Source organism: Anomaloglossus baeobatrachus, chromosome 6, assembly GCF_048569485.1.
Source record: "Anomaloglossus baeobatrachus isolate aAnoBae1 chromosome 6, aAnoBae1.hap1, whole genome shotgun sequence".
Classification (NCBI taxonomy): domain Eukaryota; kingdom Metazoa; phylum Chordata; class Amphibia; order Anura; family Aromobatidae; genus Anomaloglossus; species Anomaloglossus baeobatrachus.
The window spans coordinates 17,427,051-17,454,977 of record NC_134358.1 but is presented as its reverse complement, the minus strand read 5'-3'; the positions used below and the strand labels follow the sequence as shown (position 1 = coordinate 17,454,977).

Below are 27,927 nucleotides of genomic sequence, written 5' to 3'. Positions count from 1 at the left end.
GAGTTTTTACCTCAGTATCTGTAAGGCCTCGTGCACATGTTCAGTATTGGTGAGTTTTTACCTCAGTATGTGTAAGGCCTCGTGCACACGTTCAGTATTGGTGAGTTTTTACCTCAGTATCTGTAAGGCCTCGTGCATATGTTCAGTATTGGTGAGTTTTTACCTCAGTATCTGTAAGGCCTCGTGCACATGTTCAGTATTGGTGAGTTTTTACCTCAGTATCTGTAAGGCCTCGTGCACATGTTCAGTATTGGTGAGTTATTACCTCAGTATGTGTAAGGCCTCGTGCACATGGTCAGTATTGGTGAGTTTTTACCTCAGTATGTGTAAGGCCTCGTGCACATGGTCAGTATTGGTGAGTTTTTACCTCAGTATGTGTAAGGGTATGTGCGCACGTTGCTTTTTACCTGCTTTTTTGCTGCTTTTTCTTCTGCGCTGTTTAATGCCAAAATGGATGTGTTCTATTCAAGCAAAGTCTATGGGAATTTGGGTTTCTTGTTCACACTATGTTGTTCAAAATGCTGCCTTTTTGTGGCAGAACTTTGGTCAAAAACTCAGCTTTTCAAAGAAGCAACATGTCAATTGTTTTTGCCATTTGGGTTTTGCACTGCAAAGCTGAGTTTTTGACCAAAGTTCTGCCACAAAAAGGCAGCATTTTGAACAACACAGTGTGAACAAGAAACCCAAATTCCCATAGACTTTGCTTGAATAGAAGAACACATCCATTTTGGCATTAAACAGCGCAGAAGAAAAAGCAGGTAAAAAGCAACGTGCGCACATACCGTAAGGCCTCGTGCACATGGTCAGTATTGGTGAGTTATTACCTCAGTATGTGTAAGGCCTCGTGCACATGGTCAGTATTGGTGAGTATTTACCTCAGTATTTGTAAGGCCTCGTGCAAACTGAGAATTTGATGAGTTTTTTACTTCAGTATTTGTTAAACTATGTTCACACAGGGAGTTTTTGCTCAGTTTTTTCATTTTTTTTTTTTGCACTAGTCTTGTTTACAGATTAAAGTTGGACTGCTCAATACTCTGCCTTAGGCCCCCTTCACACGCACGTGAAAAAAAAAACGTTTTTTCACGGACGTATTAAAGGGGTGGTTTGCTTCTTGTGTGCCGTGTTTGTGGCACATGCGTGTTCTCCGTGTGTTATACATAATAACACACGGAGAATGGAAAGTCCCGCCTTACCTGATTCTTCTGGAGCTGTCTGCGGTGCTGAATGACAGCGCCCAGCACAGGCCCCACCCCGCTGACACTGCTTCCGGCCCCCAGTGAAGAAGATGCGTTGTTCAAATTCACTGGGGGTTGGATGCAGGTGACAGCCGCGGCACAGACTGCAGGGACGGTGATGTTGGTGAGTTATTACCTCAGTATGTGTAAGGCCTCGTGCACATGGTCAGTATTGGTGAGTTTGTACCTCAGTATGTGTAAGGCCTCGTGCACATGGTCAGTATTGGTGAGTTATTACCTCAGTATGTGTAAGGCCTCGTGCACATGGTCAGTATTGGTGAGTTATTACCTCAGTATGTGTAAGGCCTCGTGCCCATGGTCAGTATTGGGGAGTTTGTACCTCAGTATGTGTAAGGCCTCGTGCACATGGTCAGTATTGGTGAGTTATTACCTCAGTATGTGTAAGGCCTCGTGCCCATGGTCAGTATTGGTGAGTATTTACCTCAGTATGTGTAAGGCCTCGTGCCCATGGTCAGTATTGGTGAGTATTTACCTCAGTATGTGTAAGGCCTCGTGCCCATGGTCAGTATTGGTGAGTATTTACCTCAGTATGTGTAAGGCCTCGTGCCCATGGTCAGTATTGGTGAGTTTTTACCTCAGTATGTGTAAGGCCTCGTGCCCATGGTCAGTATTGGTGAGTTTTTACCTCAGTATGTGTAAGGCCTCGTGCACATGGTCAGTATTGGGGAGTTTGTACCTCAGTATGTGTAAGGCCTCGTGCACATGTTCAGTATTGGTGAGTTATTACCTCAGTATGTGTAAGGCCTCGTGCACATGGTCAGTATTGGGGAGTTTGTACCTCAGTATGTGTAAGGCCTCGTGCCCATGGTCAGTATTGGTGAGTATTTACCTCAGTATGTGTAAGGCCTCGTGCCCATGGTCAGTATTGGTGAGTATTTACCTCAGTATGTGTAAGGCCTCGTGCACATGGTCAGTATTGGGGAGTTTGTACCTCAGTATGTGTAAGGCCTCGTGCACATGGTCAGTATTGGGGAGTTATTACCTCAGTATGTGTAAGGCCTCGTGCCCATGGTAAGTATTGGGGAGTTTTTACCTCAGTATGTGTAAGGCCTCGTGCACATGGTCAGTATTGGTGAGTATTTACCTCAGTATATGTAAGGCCTCGTGCACATGGTCAGTATTGGTGAGTTTTTACCTCAGTATATGTAAGGCCTCGTGCACATGGTCAGTATTGGTGAGTATTTACCTCAGTATATGTAAGGCCTCGTGCACATGGTCAGTATTGGTGAGTATTTACCTCAGTATATGTAAGGCCTCGTGCACATGGTCAGTATTGGTGAGTATTTACCTCAGTATGTGTAAGGCCTCGTGCACATGGTCAGTATTGGTGAGTATTTACCTCAGTATATGTAAGGCCTCGTGCACATGGTCAGTATTGGTGAGTTATTACCTCAGTATGTGTAAGGCCTCGTGCCCATGGTCAGTATTGGTGAGTTATTACCTTAGTATATGTAAGGCCTCGTGCCCATGGTCAGTATTGGTGAGTTATTACCTCAGTATGTGTAAGGCCTCGTGCACATGTTCAGTATTGGTGAGTTATTACCTCAGTATGTGTAAGGCCTCGTGCCCATGCTCAGTATTGGTGAGTATTTTGTTGCAATCGCTAAACAGTCGTGCAGGCGATTAATGGTGGGCTTGCTTCCTCTCTTTTGGTGCAAGTAAAATATATCTTTGTACCGTGTTAGCCAGTAAAGATAAAAAAATTGTTTAAAAGAACTGAGTCCTCAGTGGTTGATACCTTTTTAATGGTTAACTGAAAAGATGGTAATAATTGCAAGCTTTCGAGACTACTCAGGTCTCTTCATCAGGCATGGTATAACACAAAATCTGAAGAGTCACATATTTATACACAACAGGACATAGAATAGTGCAGTAAAAAATACACAACAGGACTTAGAATAGTGCAGTATGGTGGGGATGCTAAATCTGCTTTTGGCCTTAATAGGTCGGAGCCAACCACGTTGTTGTCTGCGAAACATGGGGCAAATGTACATAATGGCTTAGCAAATGCCATTTCTCGTTGTTTCAATGGCAGTTATTCTACTAGCTGGCTCTGGAAGTGGATCAGCGCACCACCACCTGACTCCTCTATGGAGTCTATTATCCAGGTAGCGGGGAATTTTTGAATGAAACAATTCGTAGCAGCGGCGACGAGGACAGCTTATGATGTGGCTTGGACGGAATGTTAGGAATTTTGGACAAGTGGTGAACTTTGCCATGGTGGTTATATTTTGTAGGTCATGTTTCACAAGAGTGTCAAGATCAAGTATTCCAAAAAAGGAAATGGCAGTACGGAAGGAATATAGGTATAGGGAACAAGGGTTTCCAGTAATTTTTCTTACCCCATTTTGGGCTTTCTAAGTTTGTTGTTTGGAGACGGTAATTGTTTATGGTTACGGTCCAAAATGGATCAAGCAGGAAAGGGAAGGAAGTTGATTTTGTTGGAGTATTTGGTTACGCAGTGTGTCCAGTACATCGGGTAGGTGAGTATTTGAAGCGTAGGCTTAAGAAGGAGGATGATTCGTTACTTCAGGAGGATGGTAGGCCTCCTTTTTAAGATTTCAGTTTCTGGTGGTCTTTTGGATGTTTTTACAAAAAAAAATTAGTTGTGCATTCCGTGGACTGTGTGCCCTAATTTTTCTTTCAAAATACCAGCAGGAGAAGCAGTTTGGTAGGGGCAAACAGAGAAGTGGTGAAGCAGATTGGTCGTTGGGAACCTACAAGGTGCAAGTTGTACGTACGATGGGAGTTTAATACATGTAAAGAAAAAAAAAAGTGGTATGTATGTCTTGTCCCTTGGTGTATCTAGTTTATTTCTTTACAGATATAGACATGTTTAGTACGGATTATGGGGCACTCTTTCATTTAACGGGGGGCACGGTGAGTGGACAGAAGGACTAAAGGTAGAATTTTAAGTTCAAGTGTGAAGAGGCAAGAGTGCAATGTTTGGGAATAGGGCAGGTTATGCATTGGATTTTTAACGCAACTTCATTATTATGCCAACTGGATCGCCCTCTGGGAGTTGGGGTACTGAAGGTTGGGGAAAATGACCTGGGCGTTCACTTAGCCAAGGACCCCAGCAGATATATAAAAATTTGGATTTCAGAAATCTTCTAGAACTAATTTTAAAGTTATCGTGGTATGACCAGAAGTAGTGAACGCCTTACTTGGCGAAACTCTCGCTCAGTGGATAGAATTAACAGAGCCAAGGGGAAAGTGTATTGAGCCAATTCAAAATTGGTGGGTTGAAATGTTGGAAGATTCGTGCTTCATAGACAGTTGGTGGAACCAGACCCAATTTTTCCTATAAGTGGACGGGGTTTCACTGGAAGGATATGGGCTTGGTTTGTGGAATATGTTTTAATAAAATAAAAATAATTAAAGTTATAAAGGTGTGGCGGGACTCTCGGGCGCAAGGTTTCGCGTCCGATCGCTGTGGAGGTGAGGAGGTCAGGGATGGCCTTGGGTAATGGAGTAAGGGGTCACATCGGAGGTATGCTGACCCCTCATGGTTTGGTTATGGGTAAGTTCCGGCCGGGACGGTTCCCGGGGAACAGGTGAAAATTTGGAGATGGGACAGCACTGTGACACTTGTCAGCCCCGAGTCGGTGTGGTGCGATTGGGGAGGATATTCTGGTGCTGTCCAGTGGTTTAGGCCATCCAGGATCTCCTCAATAGAGGTTATGGTTATTATGGTTATTATATTGAGTATGTTCTTAATTGTAATTAATAAAGGCTGCTATGGCCATATATTTCCATCGTCAATCAGCCTTGTGTAGTTTTTGTGCTTGGACACTTTACAATACCCTATTCATGTATTATACTCCAGAGCTGCACTCACTATTCTGCTGGTGCAGTCACCGTGTGCATACATTACATTACATTAGTGATCCTGAGTTACCTCTTGTATTATACTCCAGAGCTGCACTCACTATTCTGCTGGTGCAGTCACCGTGTGCATACATTACATTAGTGATCCTGAGTTACCTCTTGTATTATACTCCAGAGCTGCACTCACTATTCTGCTGGTGTAGTCACTGTGTACATACATTACTGATCCTGAGTTACCTCCTGTATTATACTCCAGAGCTGCACTCACTATTCTGCTGGTGCAGTCACTGTGTACATACATTACTGATCCTGAGTTACCTCCTGTATTATACTCCAGAGCTGCACTCTTCTGCTGGTGCAGTAACTGTGTACATACATTACATTAGTGATCCTGAGTTACCTCCTGTATTATACTCCAGAGCTGCACTCACTATTCTGCTGGTGCAGTCACTGTGTACATACATTAGTGATCCTGAGTTACCTCCTGTATTATACTCCAGAGCTGCACTCACTATTCTGCTGGTGCAGTCACTGTGTACATACATTACATTACTGATCCGGAGTTACCTCCTGTATTATACCCCAGAGCTGCACTCACCATTCTGCTGGTGCAGTCACTGTGTACATACATTACTGATCCTGAGTTACCTCCTGTATTATACTCCAGAGCTGCACTCACTATTCTGCTGGTGCAGTCACTGTGTACATACATTACTGATCCGGAGTTACCTCCTGTATTATACCCCAGAGCTGCACTCACCATTCTGCTGGTGCAGTCACTGTGTACATACATTACTGATCCGGAGTTACCTCCTGTATTATACTCCAGAGCTGCACTCACTATTCTGCTGGTGCAGCCACTGTGTACATACATTACTGATCCTGAGTTACCTCCAGAGAGGGGCTGGCACGGGGCGCAGACATAGTGGAAGACCGGACATGACAGGAGTTTGTAAGGACAAGACACATACAGGGGTTAATGGGAGTTTAAGGCTACTTTCACACATCAGGTTTTTGCCATCAGGTACAATCCGGAAAAAAACGGGTAAATCGGATCCGGTACCGCATCCTTTTTATCCCCATAGACTTGCATTGTAACCGGATTGTACCTGATGGCTTTGCGTTGCATCCGGTTTTTTCCGGATGCGGCAAAATTTATCAAAGCGGCGGCCGGAGGCAACGTATCTTGCAACGTTTTTTTGTCCGGCAAAAAAACCGCATCGCGCCGGATCCGGCGTGATACGGCGTGTTTTACAATGAAAGCCTATGGACGCCGGATCCGGCGCAATGCGGTAAAAAATGGATGCGGCTACCGGATCCGTTTTTGTAAACTGCGCATGCACCAAATTAATTAAAAAAGCTGATCCTTCAAAAAAAAAGGACAAACCGGATGCAAAAACGGATGCAAACCGTATCCACCGGATCCGGTTTTGTACGCATTCGGCATAACGGATCCGTTAAAAACCGGATCCGGTGGATACGGCTTGCATCCGTTTTTGCCGGATCCTTTGCATCAGGAAAAAAAAGGATTGTGCCTGAATGCAGAAAACTGATGTGTGAAAGTAGCCTAAGCAGGAAAAGGTTAATAGACGTTTGGAGCGTTTACAGCAGGAAATGAAGGGGGAGTCATAGATTTCAGAGGGTCACATGGATTGGGGAGACTGTTAGGATTGGCTGGAAGCCTGTAGGAAGGGGTGTGGAAATGAAAGAGGATAAGAATTAAGAAGAGGAAGAGAAGCCGGGCATCTTGTCTCATGGATGCAGGAGCAGTGAACGAGGACGTCATGATGGCGGTTCCCCAGCCCCTCACATCACCAGTTCTATCCAGTTCATCAGGACCGGTGAACGACGGACCCAGCGATGGCGTCGGCTCTGAGGACGACGATGGAGGACAGAGGCTGCGAGTGGCTGCAGAAGCCGCTGAACTCGCCTATGGGACGGAGCGTGCAGCCGGAGCCATTCTCCACCCGACGTCCGCGCCCGCCAGAGGTCCTCCGGCAGCAGAGGATGGCGACGCCTCCAGCGATGAAGGAGCAGCAGCGACGCGCGTTCTGGTGGACCTCCTGGACCCGGACCAGGCTGGTGAGAGATTGCAGGCGGGGGGCGAAGCCGGCTGCTAGTGATGTGTCGTTCGCGAACGAGCCGATTCTTTGAAGTGAACGATATGAGCCGAATCATCAAAGTGAACGAGCCGCTTTTTTTTTTTTTCTCTGCTTCAGGGGGAAGAGTAAAGTAAACACAAGCTCTGGGCAGGAGCTGCCACTTAAAGCTAATTGTCTCTCCAGTAAAGGAGACAAACTCTAGCACAGCGCCACCTATTGGAAGTAGCGATCCTAAAAGTCACAAGTGGATTTTTGACAATCCTTTGCAATATGACTCAGGATATATAAGCCAGATCAGAATCCCATTCTGATCTGGCTTATATATCCTGAGTCATATTGCAAAGGATTGTCAAAAATCCACTTGTGACTTTTAGGATCGCTACTTCCAATAGGTGGCGCTGTGCTAGAGTTTGTCTCCTTTACTGGAGAGACAATTTGAATATTTCCCAGAGGGGCATTGCAGCTATAAGTCCCCTTACCTGGCAGCCAGACTGGCTTGCAAAGTCTCCTTAAGGAGAATAGTGTTCCCCCGTGGAATTTTAGGGGCATTGCAGCTATAAGTCCCCTTACCTGGCAGCCAGACTGGCTTGCAAAGTCTCCTTAAGGAGAATAGTGTTCCCCCGTGGAATTTTAGGGGCATTGCAGCTATAAGTCCCCTTACCTGGCAGCCAGACTGGCTTGCAAAGTCTCCTTAAGGAGAATAGTGTTCCCCCGTGGTCCCCACTTAAAGCTATACACACATAGTGGTTCTTCCTTAGTTCAGTGGGCACAATTGAGTACCAGGGAATGATGTGCTAGGGTTAAGTTTTCTGACCTCGGCTGGCACATATGGTGATGTGTAGGAGGAGAGGGCTCAGCTTGTTTGCTGATAACAATGGTCATCTTCTCTAGGTATTAGGGTTCAGGACCACTACAGTAAACACCTGACCAGTTGCTGGGTAATGTCATTTTACACCAAACATATGTAAAGAAGTGTATACAGCTTCAATCATTGTATAGAGTCAGTGTCCAGTGTGTGCACAGCACAGAGGACCCCTGACATGTTCATTTAACCCTGTAAGGTTTTCTTTCTGGCATAAAAAAGAGAAAATCATTGATAATAAGCCATGTCTCCATTCCTTCAATGTTTAGTGGAAGCTGCTGTGTGTGTGTCTGCGCATGTGTGTGTCTGTGCGGTATGTGCGTATATTTGTGTGTGCCGCGGTGTTCGTGTGTTGGGTGTGTGTATGCGTTGTGTGTGTCTGTGTAGGGCAGTGTTTGTGGTTCCAAGTGTGTGTGCGTGTGTTTTGGGGGGAGGTGTGCACTCCCCATCGTGCTCCATCCCCCATGCTGCGCACTCCCCATCGTGCTCCATCCCCCATGCTGCGCACTCCCCATCGTGCTCCATCCCCCATGCTGCGCACCCCCCATCGTGCTCCATCCCCCATGCTGCGCACCCCCCATCGTGCTCCACAGTCACACATCAGACAGTAAACACGCACACATCTGATCGCATACACTCACACACACCCCCCCCACTTCTCCCTGTGCCCACCGGTCGGCGGTCCCAGCAGCTGTGCTGCACGCCGTGATCCTCTGCCGACACTCACAGATCCGATCGCATACACTCACACACACACACTGACGATATCGCAGATACGCGCTCACACACTCACAACATCCGGAGATACCACATGCTTCCGGCCATGTGATCCTCCGGCAGGTCCTGGAAGGTCACTGCACAGTATCGCCGCCGAGAAGCAAGCGATATCACGGGATGTTGTGAGTGTGTGGATGCGATCTGATGTGTGTGTGTGTGTGTGTGTGTCCTTATGTGTGTGTGTGTCCTTATGTGTGTGCGTGTGTGTGTGTGTTCCGCCGCTGCAGGACCTTGATGCACTCACCTCGGGGCGAGAAGCCATTCCGTGGGGGGGGGGAGCCTGGGCGAGCGGCCAATCCGTGCGGGGGGGTGCAGCCGAGGCGAGGAGAGTGGCCAATCCGTGCGGGGGGCGGGGCCATGGCTACGCCAGCGGCCAATCCGCTGTTTGTCACCGTAAGGACATGGCCAATCCGTGCGGGGGGGTGGGGGGGACCCGAGGTGAGGTGAGCGGCCAATCCGTGCGGGGGGAGGAACCGAGGCGAGCGGCCAATCCGTGCGGGGGGCGGGGCCATGGCGAGCCCAGTGGCCAATCCGCTGTGTGTCACCGTAAGGACATGTGTCACGGTAAGGACACAATTTTGGAGACAGACAGACAGAATAAGGCAATTATATATATATATATAGATAATGCATCCCATAGTCCCCCATAGTCATCCAATTATAATAATGCACCCCCATTATCCTCCATATAGCATAATGCAGCCTCACAACTCGCCATAGACCTTAATGCACCCCCCTCCTCCCCCATAATTCTCTGGCGAGCGTGTACTCATTAAAAAATAAATCTGTACTTGCCTCTCCTGGTTTCCCCGCAGCTCCATTCTTGCCAAAACTGAAACACAGGAGAAGGTAGTGACTGCTTGTGTTCCACTTTGGAACGCATAAAGCACGAAGTGCCACCTACTCCTTTTGTGGAGAATGCGATTCACCATGGAACGCAGGCAGTTACCACCGTGGTAAGAGGAAGCGAGGGGCGGTGCGGAGGAGGGGGGCAGGAGTAGGAGGCTCCTTGACGCATTGTGCTGCAGTGCTGTGAAGTGGGTGTTGGTTTAGGTCAGCAATGTCTGATTAGTCAGAGTGCGACACCTAGCACCCCTGACAGTCAACTGGAACTGCTGCCTTAGGCTGCCTTCACATTGGCGTTCCCCCTCCACAGCGTTCTGCGGAGGGGAACTGCCATCTATCCGCAGGCACCGCAAGTGCCTATACTTATAATGGGAGCGCACTGTGCTGCGGAGGACTGCACATGACCGGGCGCATCCATTCACTCCCATATGTGATTTGTATGCGCGCGCATGCCAGCGTACTAATCACACACTCTGATCTGCCCCAGGGATGGATCATGTTGCATTTCTGGTGCGGCCAGAGTGTGTGATTTGTACGCTGGCATGCGCGCGGGTACAAATCACATATGGGAGTGAATGGATGCGCCCGGTCATGCGCAGTCCTCCGCAGCACAGTGCGCTCCCATTATAAGTATAGGCACTTGCGGTGCCTGCGGTCAGATGGCAGTTCCCCTCCACAGAACGCTGCGGAGGGGAACGCCAGTGTGAAGCCGCCCTTACCGAGCTGCCCGGTATACTATTTAGTAGCTATAGCCATCTACTGCACATTTGCCCCCTATTCAAATCTGTAAAAGTCCCATGTGCAGTACGGTGTGCAGCCACTACAGTAGACGGAGCAGCTGTATAGCAGTATTCTTCTGTCAGCAATGATCCTTCAGGGCACCAGGTGTTTCACTCTCGCCAATCAAACATGTAGTGATGAACTATCCTAAGGCTATGTTCGCACGTTGCGTTTTTTTCCGCGTTTCTGCAGTGTTTTTATCAGCAGCGTTTTTGCGCTAAAATGCATGCGTTTTTGATTGCCAGCAAAGTCTATGGGAAAAGCAGAAATCCTGTCCGCACTTTGCTTTTTTTTTTCTGCAGCGTTTAATTTGCATATTTGTTGTCAAAAACCATGCTGAAAAAGAAGCAGCATGTCAGTTGTTTTTGCCATTTCTGCAGCGTTTCCTTAACATTGGAGTCAATGAGAAATGGCAAAACGCAACCAAAATCACAATTCCTGCGTTTTTCATGCTTTTTACCTGCTTTTCCACTGCGTTTTTGGCTCCAAAAACGCATGCTTTTCTGGCCAAAAATTAATGGGTTTTAATGTTCCTTTACACACACAATAACCGAAAATTTAAATGTTAAAAAATTAGAAACTTCACCTATTTTTCTGATAAAATGTGCATAACCGCTATTTTCTCATTAAAAAAGATAATTTCCCATATAGTTTTATTAAAAGTTAATTTTATACTTTTTTTTCTTTTTTTCATTCTTTTTGACTAATTCAACTTTATTTCTCAGTGTCTTGATCTCAAAAACCCATCTGCAGAAACGCAGGTGAAAATGCAGGTAAAAAGCGCTAAAAACGCACTAAAAATGCATGCGGTTTTAGCGCTAAAAAATGGTCAAAAGCCATTTGGTCAAAAACCAAGGGAAGGAAAACGTGCAGAATAAACTGCAGGTACTCCGACGCAACGTGCGCACATAGCCTAAGGCCAGGCCATCAATGTTAAAGTCAAGGGCAACATCTTTAAACAACAAACTCCTAAAATGCTGTGCTTTAACTAGGGAATTCTTGTCCTTGCAGTGCACCACTTACACCAACGGCTGCTAAAACACCGAGGAGTACAAATGAGTCTACCAAAAACAGATAAGAAAATGGCAGAGTCTCGAAAAAGAAGTGACATTTGGATCCATTTCAAATCTATCAACAAGATGAAAGCCGAATGTAACACTTGTAAAAGACAAATTTCCTTCCGCGCAGGGTCTACTACGAACCTTCTCAGGCATATGAGAATGTTGCATCCAACAACACTGAGTCAGGAGAAAAGGCAAGGTAGTGGCAATGTCACACCGCTGGTGGCTGAGCACGGAGTCGGTGCTTCTACTTCAGGAGCAGTTTCAGCAGAAGTGTCTACAGCATCAACCACCTCTCGTGCTCCGATGGATCCCCAGCCTGTGGCAACAATGCAAAGCTCGATGACACAGTTTATGAATGAATCCATGGCACCATTAACGCAAGCTTCAGTTGATGAAGAATTGACGGCAATGATTGCAAGAGATTTTCAACCACTTTCGATTGTGGAGGACAAGGGATTTAGAAAACTCATTTCTTCTCTAAATCCCATGTATATTATTCCAAGCAGGAAAACCCTCTCCCAGACAGTCCTTCCAAGAATATATAACCGAGAACGTGATTCACTGCAAGAGAGGATTAAAAGAGCGTCAGCAGTGTGCCTAACGACCGATTGCTGGACATCCGGGACCAGCACTGCATTCATTTCTGTTACATGCCATTACATCGAAAACTATAACATGGTGTCCAGTCTCCTGGAATGTGTGGAGTTGTGTGAAGGACATACTGCAGATAATTTGGCAGAAGAACTGTTAAGAATCGCAGAAAACTGGCAAATAGAAAGCAAGGTGATTTGCTGTGTTACTGATGATGCAGCCAACATAACAAAAGCTATTCAAATTCTTAATTGGGCCCACAACCCCTGTCTGGCACATACTATTAATCTAATAGTGGGAGATTCCATGAAGGTTATGACGCCCACTCTGGACAAAGTCAAGTCAATAGTGGAATTTTTCCATAGAAGCCCAATAGCCACAGAAAAACTGAAGTCTACTCAACGACAGATGTCTATGCCAGAGCTGAAGCTCAAACAAGATCGCGAAACACGATGGAATTCAACATATTATATGCTTAAACGAGTTCTAGAGTCAAAGGATGCAATCATCTCTACCCTGGCCATTGTATATGCACCTGTAGAAACACTAAACCAAGAAGAATGGAAAGAAGTGGGAGAGGCATGCGCTGTGCTGGAGCCATTTCAACAGGTCACTGTGGAGATCAGTGCAGAAAGGTACAATAGACATTTATTGATTGAAAGTTAAAGTTTAAAGTGGCTGCCCAGGCTTAGGGCACATGTCTTCCGTTATTAGGCTGCTTTCACACCTCCGGTTTCTGCAATGCGGCACAATCCGGCACTTTGCAGGAAAATCGCAACCGTTTTTTGTTTTTTTTTTGCTGCCGGTTGCGTTTTTTCTGCATAGACTTTAATTAGTGCCGCATTGTGCCGCAAGGCCTTGCGTTCCATCCGGTTTTTGCCGCATGCGGCAGATTTAGCCGATGCGGCGACCGGATGGAACGTTGCCTGGCACGTTTTTTCGTGCGGCAAAAAAAACCGCATTGCGCCGCATTCGGCCGATGCGGCGCATTTTTCAATGCATGCCTATGGCGGCCGGATGCGGCGCGATGCGGCAATAACCGCATCCGGCCGCCGCATGCGGTTTTTGCCACTGCGCATGCTCAGTAGCATGCCGCAAGCGGCAAAAACCGGACTGGCCGCAAAGGAAAAACTTATGCAAAGGATGCGGTGTGTTCACCGCATCCATTGCATAGCTTGCACAGCCGGATTGAGCCGCAGAGCTCAAGCCGGATGTGTGAAAGCAGCCTTGGTGAATGCAGACTTGGGAATCCTCAGTGTGCATTGTGAACGCTGTCAGTTCTCTAGCACTGGGAGTGGGCGGCTATGTAACCATTAAAGGAGTTGTCCGACATTAACTCCCAAAAAAAATAAGTTAATCTGCGCTGTATTGTCATATAAAACACCCCTACATTATTTTTTTTTGTTTTCTAACTTTTGTTTCTCTTGATTTTTCACTTTATTCTCTGCAGCTCTTTGTTTACATTCAGCACAACCTAACATGACATGTTTGACTGCCAAACCCACAGTCACAGCTGGCACCGCCCCCGGCCTCAGTGTCCAGCCCCGCCCTCTGCCCCGCCCTCTGCACACACATTCCCTATCGGTATACTGCCCCAGCACCTGATGGATAAACGAGTACTATGTAATGAAAATTATATATAGCCCCTAATGTGAGTCTATAGGACACATTATATATATAATATATATATATATATATATAATAATAATCACACACACAGAGTTATATAATATACATTATCCCCCCTCATGCACTCTCTTCTCTCCTCTGCCCCCCAGCACTCCCCTGCCTCTAAGCCCCATGAACTCTCGTCTCTGCCCCCCTGCTGTGTCCCCCATGAACTCTCGTCTCTAGCCCCCCACTCTGTCAGCCGTGCACGCTCTCCTCTGCCCCCCCCCCCCCCGCTCGCTCTCCCTTCTCACCCATGCAGCATGCTGTCTCTTCTCCGTGCTGTGATGATTGCAGTGTCCTATACAGAGTTCAGTGCTGTTGTTCTCTGGTGTCAGGTGACATCCCTGCTTCTGACTGTATTCAGAAGCGAGGAGCACGGGAGGCTGCATTCATCACAGAGACAGCGCACGGGGGAGGGGGGGTCACAGTTGCCCGGGCACCATACAACATAATGAGCTGAGGACACTGTTGGGGAAAACAGCACTCAGTGTCCTAGACAGAGAGGGCATCCCTGTGTTTGTCCAGCACATACAGTGCAGAGATAGCAGCGCACAGGGAGGGGGGGCGGGGCTCATCGCACTGTACCCGCCCAGCAGGGCGGCAACATGCAGTGGCAGATTTGCATGTCAACATGGTCCTGCCCATGTTGACATGAAATGACCGGAAGTAGCAAAATCACAGCAGGAGCAGTCACATGACCGCTCTGAGCCAGGGAGCGGGGCTGACGGCAGGGCAGGTAAGTGCTCACTATCTACTTACCTGCCCCAATGTAGCCCAATAGTGTAAATAATAAAAAAAAGCAAAATAAGCCGGATAACCCCTTTAACACAAGTATGTGATATGTATACCTCTGGCCATATTCTAACTAGATGTGAGTGGACTCTCTGAATTCACTTGTATTGATCGAGTCAGTGCACGTCTAGTGAGCATGTGACGTCATGTATTGATCGAGTCAGTGCACGTCTAGTGAGCATGTGACGTCATGTGTGCAAATCGCAGATCCGTGCTCCTATGACTGGAGAATCCTGTCTGCGCACTGAAGATTCTGAAGTCTTTAAAATCCCTTAATATTATCGGTGAATATAGACATTGATTCCATGCCAGGTAGATGTAATTTATTGGATTACTATGACAACACCTGGTCCTTCCCAGTGCACTCACATTTTACAAAAGTGGTGGAGTCGTGACAAACAAAGCTGTAAAAGTAAATATTTTTGCAAAACAATACATGCATCTATAATATTAGGCAGCCCCCTCCATGAATAGTCACTTTTTGAGTGGTGTCCATCAATATTTTGCAATCATGTTGCCACCCCCATTATCCTCAGGTGGCGGCATTATATGCAGTGTATTAGTATTGTGACATATATATTTTTTTTTTTTTATTGTCCTGTTTAAGTTGTATTAAAATATTTACTGTTTTCTCTTTCTAAGGTACGTTACCTCCTCCAAAATGCTCATTTTGTGCAGGGGGCTGCAGAGAGTCACTAGCCAACGTCAGACAGATGGAACCGTGACCACATCAAAGGTAACAGAGCTGGTGACCTCACTTATTGCATCTATGGACGGAAGGTTCCAGAAAATGGAATACAACATTTTGCTATCTGAATCCACCATATTGGATCCAAGATTCAAAAAGTTGGCCTTTAATGATAGTCGAGCTGTTGATGAAGCACTCAAAAGAATAACAGCAGCAGCAGCCAATTGTAGCTTCAGTGGCCAAACCGCTCTATCAGGAGATCAAGGGCGTGACGCAACGTCACTAGAAGGGTCTTCTGTATGGCGGCTCTTTGATGAAAGGGCAACAGGAGACACTGCAAGAAGGAATCCCACCGCAGCTGCCGTCATAGAAGTAAGAGGTTATGTGGAAGAGCCCCTCATACAACGATCTGAAGACCCACTGACCTGGTGGCAGTCCAAGGCTTCAATATACCCCCGACTTAACAAGGTGATGGCTGAAAGATTGTGTATTGTTGCAACATCTGTACCTTCTGAAAGAGTTTTCTCAAAAACAGGACAGATAATAACAGAGAGAAGAAACCGGATCAGCTCAGAAAAACTGAAGTACTTGGTCTTTCTTAATGCCAATCTACCCTAAATCTAGTGTTCTAGTGAGCGTCTCACATTGAAAATGCAGCCTTGTCTGTAGAAATTAAGTCATTTTGCAGGAGTAAGGCTATGTTCGCACGTTGCGTTTTCTTCAGCGCTCTATTGGGAGACCCAGACGATTGGGGTATAGCTACTGCCCTCCGGAGGCCACACAAAGCACTACACTAAAAAGTGCAAGGCCCCTCCCCTTCTGGCTATACCCCCCCGTGGTATCACGGGTTCTCCAGTTTTCAAGCTTTGTGCGAAGGAGGTCAGACATCCACGCATAGCTCCACAGATTTTAGTCAGCAGTAGCTGCTGACTATTTCGGATGGAAGAAAAGAGGGCCCATGTAGGGCCCCCAGCATGCTCCCTTCTCACCCGTGGATGGTGTTGTAAGGTTGAGGTACCTATTGCTGGTACAGGGGCTGGAGCCCCACATGCTGTTTTCCTTCCACATCCCCTTGTAGGGCTCTGTGGAAGTGGGATCCTGCCGGCCTCTAAGCTCTGACGCCGGGCTCCATCCACAGACCCATAGCACCTGATGGATACGGAGCAGGAGTACAATCAGGGACAAGGCCCTGCATCATACAGGTACTCTGTGTCCCCGGCAGGCACAGACACACTCCGGGCTGGCTGGGTGTTGTAGTGCGCCGGGGACCGTAACGATTGAGTTGGTGTTCCTGCAGTTTACTGGGGGACTTTTGTGTTGTGGGAACGCAGCGCCGACCCCCACTGGACCGGCGGCGCTGCTGTGACTTGTAGTGCGCCGGGGACACGCCGACCGCGCTTTTACGGCGGCGGCGTTTATAAATCCAGTCCCCGGTTTTTTGCGGCCTAGCTCCGCTTCGTTCCCGCCCCCACCCTGTCAATCAGGGTAGGGGAGAGACGCTGTTTCGCAGCAGCGACGAGGGCTGGAGCCTGATTTACATGCTCCAGCCCTCTCACTAGGCACAGAGGGAAGCAGGCTTCCCGCTCTTAGCCAGGAACGCCCAGGGCCCGCCCCCCCTCCTCTCCCAGGACGCCGGCAGCCATTACATGCAGTCTGGCTGGAGGAAGGACGCAAGGCTCTGGGAGACCTGGACTAGGGGGCTTTTGGAGACCACACACCCGCTCTTAAGCGGGCGGTAAGCGGCATTTCAGCTGGCCCCTCTAGTGCCTCAGTGTGTATTGGTGTACTGTGTCACCAGATATATATATTTATTTATTTCTTGCGCTGTGAGGTCGCTTCCTGGCTGGATACCCCAGATCGCTCTGAGGAGGCAGCAACATGTCATCCACAAAACGCAAGGCTGCCAAGGCTAGGGCTGTGTACACTGCGTGTGCTGCATGTGGGGCTGCTCTACCAGCAGGTTCCAAAGACCCCCATTGTGTGCAATGCTCAGATCCGGTGCTGCTTCGCCAGCCGGAGTCCGGAGGGGTAGTGACCCAGGCTGAGACGCTTGTAAGTCCTGCCCCGGTGTCAGGGACAGACTTTGCAGTTTTTGCTGATGGAATGTCTGTGACTATGGCAAAAATCCTTGAAACTTTGCAATCCATGACTGGGGCTCAGTCTATGGACACGGCGAGGTCTCTGTCCTCTAATCCCCCTCAGTTGGAATTAATCCAGACTACAAGGGGGTCCCCGGCTTCCCAGGCTGAGTATTATGACTCAGATGATAGCCCCAGCCACCCTAAGCGAGCTCGCTGGGAAAGACCCTCAACGTCATCACACTGCTCAGGGTCTCAGCGCAATCAGTCGCCCTGTGATGCGTCTGATGAGAGTGATCAGGAGTCTTATCCTGGAACCCCTCTCAATCTGGATACCCCGGATGGGGACGCCATGGTAAACGATCTTATCTCAGCCATTAATAGACTGTTGGATATTTCTCCCCCAGCTCCTTCTGCAGAGGAGGCAGCTGCAGAGCAGGAGAAGTTTCGTTTCCTCTATCCCAAGCGTAAATTGAGTGCTTTCTTGGATCACTCTGACTTCAGAGAATCAATCCAGAAACACGACGCTCATCCAGAAAGGCGTTTCTCTAAACGTTCTAAGGATACACGTTTTCCTTTCCCCCCTGATGTGGTCAAGCGCTGGACCCAGTGTCCAAAAGTAGACCCCCCGATTTCCAAACTTGCAGCTAGATCCATAGTTGCAGTGGAGGATGGCGCTTCACTTAAGGATGCCAATGACAGACAGATGGACCTTTTGGTTAAAATCTGTCTATGAAGCTATCGGCGCGTCGTTTGCTCCAGCATTCGCAGCCGTATGGGCACTCCAAGCTGGTTTAGCAAAAGTGGATGCTGTCATACATCCAGCGGTGCCGCAAGTGGCGTCCCTTATCTCGCAGATGTCTGCGTTTGCGTCTTACGCTATCAATGCAGTCCTAGAATCTACCAGCCGCACCTCAATGGCGTCCGCCAATTCGGTAGTTTTGCGCAGAGCCTTGTGGTTAAAGGACTGGAAAGCAGATGCTGGTTCCAAAAAATGTTTAACCAGCTTGCCTTTATCTAGAGATAGACTGTTTGGCGAGCCATTGGCTGACATCATTAAACAGTCCAAGGGTAAAGACTCTTCCTTACCCCAGCCCAGATCAAGCAAACCTCAGCAGAAAAAATGGCAGCAGAGGTTTCAGTCCTTTCGAGGTTCGGGCAAGACACAATTCTCCTCGTCCAAAGGGACTCAGAGGACGCAAAGAGTCTCAGATTCCTGGCGGGCTCATGCACGCCCCAAGAAAGCAAATGGAGGAACCGCTTCCAAAGCGGCTACCTCATGACTTCCAGCCCCCCCCCCCTCCGCATCTCCGGTCGGGGGCAGGCTCTCCCGCTTTTCCGACATTTGGATGTCACAGGTCAAAGACCGGTGGGTGACAAACATTTTGTCTCGCGGGTACAGAATCGAGTTCAGTTCTCGTCCTCCAGCTCGGTTCTTCAGAACCTCCCCACATCCAGACCGAGCAGATGCCCTGCTGCAGGCGGTGGACTCCCTAAGAGCGGAAGGAGTAGTGGTTCCTGTACCGCCTCAGGAACAAGGGCGAGGGTTTTACTCCAATCTCTTTGTGGTTCCAAAAAAGGACGGCTCGTTCCGTCCTGTTCTGGATCTAAAGCTGCTCAACAAACATGTGCACGCCAGACGGTTCCGGATGGAAACCCTCCGCTCTGTCGTTGCCTCAATGTCTCAAGGAGACTTCCTTGCCTCAATAGACATCAAAGATGCTTATCTCCACGTGCCAATTGCTACAGAACATCAACGTTTTCTACGTTTTGTGATAGGAAACGACCATCTTCAGTTCGTAGCTCTGCCATTCGGTCTGGCGACAGCCCCCCGGGTCTTCACCAAGGTCATGGCGGCGGTGGTAGCAGTCTTGCATTCTCAGGGACACTCGGTGATCCCTTACCTAGACGATCTACTTGTCAAGGCACCCTCTCAAGAGGCATGCCAACTCAGTCTACATGCTACGCTGGAGACTCTACAGACGTTCGGATGGATCATCAACTTTCCAAAGTCGAATCTGTCACAGTCACAGTCGCTAACGTATCTTGGCATGGAGTTTCATACTCGAGCAGCGAGAGTGAAGCTTCCGCTGAACAAGCAGCGGTCCCTACAGACAGGGGTGCAATCCCTCCTTCAAGGCCAGTCGCACCCCTTACGGCGCCTCATGCACTTCCTCGGGAAGATGGTGGCAGCCATGGAAGCAGTTCCCTTTGCGCAGTTTCATCTGCGCCCACTTCAATGGGACATTCTCCACCAATGGGACGGGAAGTCAACGTCCCTGGACAGGAAAGTCTCTCTTTCCCAGACGGCCAAGGACTCTCTACAATGGTGGCTCCTTCCCACCTCATTGTCTCAGGGAAGATCCTTCCTGCCCCCATCCTGGGCAGTGGTCACGACAGATGCGAGTCTGTCAGGGTGGGGAGCAGTGTTTCTCCACCACAGGGCCCAGGGGACGTGGACTCCGCAGGAGTCCACCCTTCAGATCAATGTTCTGGAAATCAGGGCAGTGTATCTTGCCCTACTGGCCTTCCAACAGTGGCTGGAAGGAAAGCAGATCCGAATCCAGTCGGACAACTCCACAGCGGTGGCATACATCAACCGCCAAGGAGGGACGCGCAGTCGGCAAGCATTCCAAGAAGTCCGGCGCATTCTAATGTGGGTGGAGGACACAGCATCCACCATATCCGCGGTTCACATCCCAGGCGTAGAAAATTGGGAAGCAGACTTCCTCAGTCGCCAGGGCATGGACGCAGGGGAGTGGTCCCTTCACCCGGACGTGTTTCAGGAAATCTGTCGCCGATGGGGAGTGCCGGACGTCGACCTAATGGCGTCCCGGCACAACAACAAGGTCCCGGCATTCATGGCGAGGTCGCGCGATCAAAGAGCTCTGGCGGCAGACGCATTAGTTCAAGATTGGTCGCAGTTCCGGCTCCCATACGTCTTCCCACCTCTGGCACTCTTGCCCAGAGTGTTACGCAAGATCAGATCCGATTGCAGCCGCGTCATACTCGTCGCCCCAGACTGGCCGAGGAGATCGTGGTATCCGGATCTGTGGCATCTCACGGTCGGTCGACCGTGGTCACTGCCAGACCGACCAGACTTACTGTCCCAAGGGCCGTTTTTCCATCAGAATTCTGCGGCCCTGAACCTGACTGTGTGGCCATTGAGTCCTGGATCCTAGCGTCCGCAGGATTATCTCAAGGAGTCGTAGCCACAATGAGACAAGCTAGGAAGTCAACGTCTGCTAAGATCTACCACAGAACGTGGAAGATTTTCTTATCCTGGTGCTCTGCACAGAGAGTATCCCCTTGGCCATTTGCATTGCCCACCTTTCTTTCCTTCCTGCAATCGGGGTTGGAAAAGGGCTTGTCGCTCAGCTCCCTTAAAGGGCAAGTCTCGGCACTATCTGTGTTTTTTCAGAAGCGTCTAGCACGTCTTCCTAAGGTGCGCACGTTCCTACAGGGGGTCTGTCATATTGTGCCCCCGTACAAGCGGCCGTTAGATCCATGGGATCTGAACAGAGTACTAGTTGCTCTGCAAAAGCCGCCCTTCGAGCCTCTAAAGGACGTTTCCTTTTCTCGCCTGTCACAGAAAGTGGCGTTTCTTGTTGCGATCACATCGCTTCGGCGAGTGTCTGAGCTGGCAGCTCTGTCATCCAAGGCTCCCTTCCTGGTGTTCCACCAGGACAAGGTAGTGCTGCGCCCCATTCCGGAGTTTCTCCCTAAGGTCGTATCCTCGTTTCATCTTAATCAGGATATATCCTTGCCTTCCTTTTGTCCTCAGCCGGTTCACCGGTATGAGAAAGACTTACGTTTGCTAGATCTGGTGAGAGCACTCAGAATCTATATTTCTCGCACGGCGCCTATCCGCCGTTCAGATGCACTTTTTGTCCTTGTCGCTGGCCAGCGCAAGGGGTCGCAGGCTTCTAAAGCCACCCTGGCTCGATGGATCAAAGAACCAATTCTGGAAGCCTACCGTTCTGCTGGGCTTCCGGTTCCTTCAGGGCTGAAAGCCCACTCAACCAGAGCTGTGGGTGCGTCCTGGGCTTTGCGACACCAGGCTTCGGCTCAACAGGTGTGCCAGGCAGCTACCTGGTCCAATCTGCACACTTTCACCAAGCATTATCAGGTGCATACCTATGCTTCGGCGGATGCCAGCTTAGGTAGAAGAGTCCTGCAGGCGGCAGTGACATCCCCTAAGGGGAGGGCTGTTTTGCAGCTCTAACATGAGGTTTCTCTTTACCCACCCAGGGACAGCTTTTGGACGTCCCAATCGTCTGGGTCTCCCAATAGAGCGCTGAAGAAGAAGGGAATTTTGTTACTTACCGTAAATTCCTTTTCTTCTAGCTCTTATTGGGAGACCCAGCACCCGCCCTGTTGTCCTTCGGGATTTTTTTGTTGTTTGCGGGTACACATGTTGTTCATGTTGAACGGTTTTTCAGTTCTCCGACGTTATTCGGAGTTAATTTGTTTAAACCAGTTATTGGCTTCCTCCTTCTTGCTTTGGCACTAAAACTGGAGAACCCGTGACACCACGGGGGGGTATAGCCAGAAGGGGAGGGGCCTTGCACTTTTTAGTGTAGTGCTTTGTGTGGCCTCCGGAGGGCAGTAGCTATACCCCAATCGTCTGGGTCTCCCAATAAGAGCTAGAAGAAAAGGAATTTACGGTAAGTAACAAAATTCCCTTCTTTTACCGCGTTTCTGCAGCGTTTTTGATTTCCAGCAAAGTCTATGGGAAAAGCAGAAATCCTGTCTGCACTTTGCTTTTTTTTTCTGCAGCGTTTAATTTGCATATTTGTGGTCAAAAACCATGCTGAAAAAGAAGCAGCATGTCAGTTGTTTTTGCCATTTCTGCAGCGTTTCCTTAACATTGGAGTCAATGAGAAATGGCAAAAAGCAACCAAAATCACAATTCCTGCGTTTTTTTCATGCTTTTTACCTGCTTTTCAACTGCGTTTTTGGCTCCAAAAACGCATGCTTTTCTGGGCAAAAATTAATGGGTTCTAATGTTCCTTTACACACACACACAATAACCGAAAATTTAAATGTAAAAAAAATAATAAACTAGCTATTTTTCTGTTAAAATGTGCATAACCACTATTATTACATTAAAATTGATAATTTCCCATATAAATTTATTAAAAGTTAATTTTATACTTTTTTTTTTCTCTTTTTTTTCATTCTTTTTGACTAATTCAACTTTATTTCTCAGTGTCTTGATCTCAAAAACGCATCTGCAGAAACGCAGGTGAAAACGCAGGTAAAAAGTGCTAAAAACGCGGTAAAAACGCATGCGTTTTTAGCGCTAAAAAATTGTCAAAAGCCATTTGGTCAAAAACCAAGGGAAGGAAAACGTGCAGAATAAACTGCAGGTACTCCGACGCAACGTGCGCACATAGCCTAACTGAGCAGAATAATTATCTGGTATTTTCATTCTGTAAAGCCCTGGTCTTTCTATAAAGGCCGGTGTATTCCCTGTATTGGTGGTCGGGTTTCTGAAGCACAGCTATAGCGGTCAGCCACTTCTTAGAAACATCCTTATGCTGGTAATACTAGAATGAGTATGGATATAGAATGATAAAATTAAGTTATACTAAAGGTAGCATCACACACGGCGATGTTGCTGCAACTTAGTCGCCGGGGTCAAGTTGCGGTGATATTGCCAATGTGTCACCACGTTACACGCGGCGAATTCAAAGGCGATCAGGCGCCAATCGCAGTCACCAGGTTTCTGAACATGTTCGGAAACCTGGCAACCGACCGCATTGCCGCGTGTGGCGCGGCGATAGCGAGAAGAGCGGCGACTCCTACGAGAAACTGTAATGTCGCAGTATGCTCCGAGGAGTCGCCCTCCTAATCGCCTAACCAGCAGGTGACATTGCGGCCAGATTCGCCGGTGAGATCTCACAATGTGACACCTCTCTGGCAATCGGCAACTGACATGCATGCGCATGCGATGTCGGCTGACTGGTCGCCATGTGTGACTGTACCTTACTCATCAAAAACATATGTTAACTTGCACAGCTGTACTTGCCATGTAACATGCTGCCTGCAGAGAAGACTGCGTATTTAACGTGACAGCTTCACTTGAGGCCAGTATCAGCAAATACAAAAAATGACTCCTAATACCTTGAAAATTATTATTTACTTTAATACTGTTTGCACTTTTATGCTGTTTTCATACATTTTTTAATGGTAATAAATAATCATGTGTAAGGTGGCAAGATCACCTTTTTTCTTTTATTGTTCTTTTTTTTTTTTTTGCACTATATTAAAGGGTCTGTCCAGTCAGATTATTGGGGTCAGCCTCAAGCACTTACACCCGTCAGCTATTATTGTCTCCTGTGTGACTGCTTGATGTAAATACTTTAGTGCAGAATAGATTTATTCAATTTATGGCGGCTGCTGTGGACTACTGTAATTTACTTTTAAATGCAGGCTGTTTTTCAGTATCCAACAGTGGTCACTACATACTGAAGTGTGTTTTTGCAGCTAAGTTCAAAGTGTTATATTCAGCAGCCATTGAAGCACATGACAACTGATCAGTGGGTGTCAGGTGGCCGTTGGACCCCTTGTTATGGATGACCTGTTGCTTCTATAGGTATAGGTCATCAATATGCCTTCACCAGACAATCCTTTAATTTAATTACTTTGGTTTCCAAAAACCTTCCTGTTGGTTGCTATGAATTGTCACATAGCACCCCGTTAGACTGTTAGCCTAATGTGTCCTCGGTAGAATGTTGCTGTGGATTTTTCTGCATGAAAAACCGCGACTTTCGCAGCAAATCTGCACCTCTTTTTTAGCCGCGGATTTTGATGCGGATTTTTTTTTTTTTCCCCATTCTATAGCCAAAATCCGGATCAAAATCTGCAACAATAATTGACATGCTGCAGATTTTTCCGGATCAAAATCCACGGCAAATCCGCCGCGGAAAAATCCGCAGCATGGACACAGCATTTCCAAAATGCCATTGAAATGGCTTGGAAGTGCCGCTGCTGCAGATTTTCGGAAAATCCGTGGCTTTTCCGCGGCAAAATCCGCGCATTTTCCGCAGCGTGGGCACATAGCCTTATAGTGTTATTCAGCCTTCTCTTGCAATAATATATATAAGAATAAGGCTGCACATCAAACTTAGATAATGGTATAATGCCTCAAACATATGGAAAAATATTGGAATATACAATGAAAAATGCTACTTGCTAATTTGAACATGTGAATAATGAATTGCATACCTGCCATGAATATTAGGAAAAAGGAGATATTTAGCAATCGCATTGATCAATGTAACTGAGCCCCAAGGCCTCGTCAAGGCATATCTCTATATTGGGGTCCCTAGCTCTGTGACCCTAACTGTGTGTCATCTCATTGCAATTAAAAACTGCTATGGGTGGAGAGGGGTTAATATATATATATATATATATATATATATATATATATATATATATATATATATATATATATATATATATATATATATATGAGTGCAAGCCAAAAATACATACTATATATAAGAATAAGGCTGCACATCAAACTTAGATAATGGTATAATGCCTCAAGCATATGGAAAAATATTGGAATATACAATGAAAAATGCTACTTGCTAATTTGAACATGTGAATAATGAATTGCACCCATAGCAGTTTTTAATTGCAATGAGATGACACACAGTTAGGGTCACAGAGCTAGGGACCCCAATATAGAGATATGCCTTGACGAGGCCTTGGGGCTCAGTTACATTGATCAATGCGATTGCTAAATATCTCCTTTTTCCTAATATTCATGGCAGGTATGCAATTCATTATTCACATGTTCAAATTAGCAAGTAGCATTTTTCATTGTATATTCCAATATTTTTCCATATGCATGAGGCATTATACCATTATCTAAGTTTGATGTGCAGCCTTATTCTTATATATAGTATGTATTTTTGGCTTGCACATATATATATATATATATATATATATATATATATATATATATATATATATATATATATATATATATATATATATTAGTGCTCACTTCAGTTATCCTATTCAGTTCTCTTGCAATAAGGCACCTAATGTGATAGTGTTAAGATAGATATTTTTTTTTTTTTTTGGTATAGTTTTCCTATTTAAAAAACATTTTTCCTTCTCCTGTTAAAGGTGACGATACCACCTGAGTGATTTGCTACAATTGCTCTGTTTGCAGTAATTGTATACTGTTTTCCTGCAGGCTGCTAAAAGTACTGTGTAATTGTTAGTGGCGATGCCATCTTGTGACTCAAATATTTAAATTGAACCTTGTTTTAATTGCACTTTGTGTTAGTTGCATTTTGTTTAACAATTTAATGTTTTCTTATATGTTGATATTTATAGTTAGAGGTTGACCGTGAGTATTGATGGCCTGGCCTTAAGCCCCTGTCACACTCGCATTAATGTGACTCACGATATCGCCACAGCGGCCATATCGTGAGTGCATCGCCACGTGTGACCCGGCAAAATCGCCCCACAATTTATCGCTGGTCGCAGTCGCGAGGTTTTTGGTCCGGACCGAAAACTACGCAATTGCAATCTAGCGACATCGCTGCATGTGACACCTTCACACCAGCGACTTGCATGGTCAAGTTACAATGACATCGCCAGTGTGTCGCCTCGTGTGACAGGGCAATTTCCCGCTGCCACCGCTCATCTCCTGAATTCGGAGGAAACCTGGCGATGAGGAGCAGGCGATCTGAACACATTGCCGCGTGTGACGCAGCAATAGTGCTCTGACACACGACGGGAGCCATACAAAGTATAGCCCCTGCCTCGCCTGGAGGATCGCCTCTGAACTACAGGCATGTTCAGAGGCTATCCTCCACCAGTGTGACAGTACCATAAGGAAATCCTCCAGACCTGGAGGTCCTCACCTCTGCTTTAGTTGATCAATGTGTGATTGCTGTAGGGCCGCACCCGACACCTCGGATGATCAGCTGTTCTTAATGTTAGCCAGGTCTTGTATGTAGTGACAGCGGCTAGATACCGCACATCCGCCCTCCAGCCATCACACATCGATTACCTATAGTAAGGCCAGGCCATCAATGTTAGGACAACCTCTATACATTTGTTTTATGTGCAATACTACCTCAATGACATTTATTGTCACTTAACTGTTACAAAAGTCGGTATGTAACTAGTGTTGCATTGCCATATTGTGTTCCACTTGCTGGGATTTGTAGTGCTGTGCACCTCCAGCAGAAGGTGGACCCATGCTATGTTAGCATTTAAACATTTCTGTTCCAGGTTGTGTTGAAATAAACTGATTTTGTTGTTCAGTATCCTATGCTTCCATATGTTGGTGTGCGTACAGTATGTGTGTACAATGTGTGTATGTGTGTCCTTTGTGTTCAGTATGTACAGTGTGTATGTGTGTCCTTTGTGTTCAGTATGTACAGTGTGTACAATGTGTGTATGTATGTGTGTCCTTTGTGTTCAGTATGTACAGTATGTGTGTATGTGTCCTTTGTGTTCAGTATGTACAGTGTGTGTGTACAATGTGTGTATGTATGTGTGTCCTTTGTGTTCAGTATGTACAGTGTGTGTACAATGTGTGTATGTATGTGTGTCTTTTGTGTTCAGTATGTACAGTGTGTGTACAATGTGTGTATGTATGTGTGTCCTTTGTGTTCAGTATGTACAGTGTGTGTGTACAATGTGTGTGTATGTGTGTCCTTTGTGTTCAGTATGTACAGTGTGTGTGTGTTGCACATATAGTGACAGGCAGCACAGTAATTGCAACTCGCCTTTATTGTCAGGAATTATAATCTTTTGTAGGAGCGACACATATCAGAGCACTGACTAATGTAGAAAGGACATGTACAAAAAACACCACATAAAAGAGGAGCAAGGGCCCTGTCCAGAAGAGCTGACAATCTGAGGAAACGGAAACAATAATGCTAAAAACTGTTTTTACTGCTTCACTAGATACATACAAGGGTGTAGAATGAGGTTCCCAATGTACAGGGGAGGTTCTGTATCATCACAAGGTGGAGCAGAGGGGTTTTTTTTTTAAAAAAGCCGTTTTTGAGCCGATTTCTTTTTGGTGAGCCGAATGAGCCGGACTGCCCATCACTAATGCGGAAGGAAGGAGGTGGGCAGGATGTTACGTCCCGCTCCTCTCCGCTTTGATTGGCCGACCGCTTAGTGACGTCACAGTGACGCCGAACGCACCTCCCCCTTGAGGGAGGGATTGTTTGGCACTCACAGCGACGACGCCGACCAGGTAAGTGCGTGTGACGCTGCCGTAGCGAACATTATCGCTACGGCAGCGATCACACACTATCACATGCACGACGGGGGCGGGGACTATCGCGCTCGACATCGCTAGCAATTGCTAGGAATATCGTAGCGTGTAAAGCCTCTGTCGCGGGCGGAGGAGGGGACGCTGCGCTGTCCCACTGCTCGGGTCCAGCCGCTGCTGCTGCGGCTGCCGCTGCTTGGTGGTGGCTCGAGCGGTGGGCCGGATCCCGGGGACTCGAGCGGCGCTCCTCGCCCGTGAGTGAAAAGGGGATTGATTGTGGGGATTTATTGTCCGTGACGCCACCCACGGTTGTGGTGATTTTGGT

The 27,927-nt window shown here is 47.2% G+C and overlaps 1 protein-coding gene across 2 annotated transcripts in view; it reads left to right on the top strand.

Annotated features, from left to right (window-relative positions):
- Positions 1–6,722: 6,722 nt before the first annotated feature.
- LOC142243886 (E3 SUMO-protein ligase ZBED1-like) overlaps positions 6,723–27,927 on the top strand; it is a 29,781-nt gene continuing 8,576 nt past the window's right edge. The window contains exons 1-3 of one of the 2 annotated variants that reach the window (XM_075316085.1): positions 6,723–7,169; positions 11,466–12,744; positions 15,215–15,895. In XM_075316085.1, the coding sequence (XP_075172200.1) occupies positions 6,842–7,169; positions 11,466–12,744; positions 15,215–15,878 (2,271 nt within the window). In that variant the 5' untranslated portion in view covers positions 6,723–6,841 and the 3' untranslated portion in view covers positions 15,879–15,895. Of the gene's footprint in view, positions 7,170–11,465; positions 12,745–15,214; positions 15,896–27,927 lie in introns of those variants that run through there. The other variant, XM_075316086.1, reaches the window with a different exon arrangement.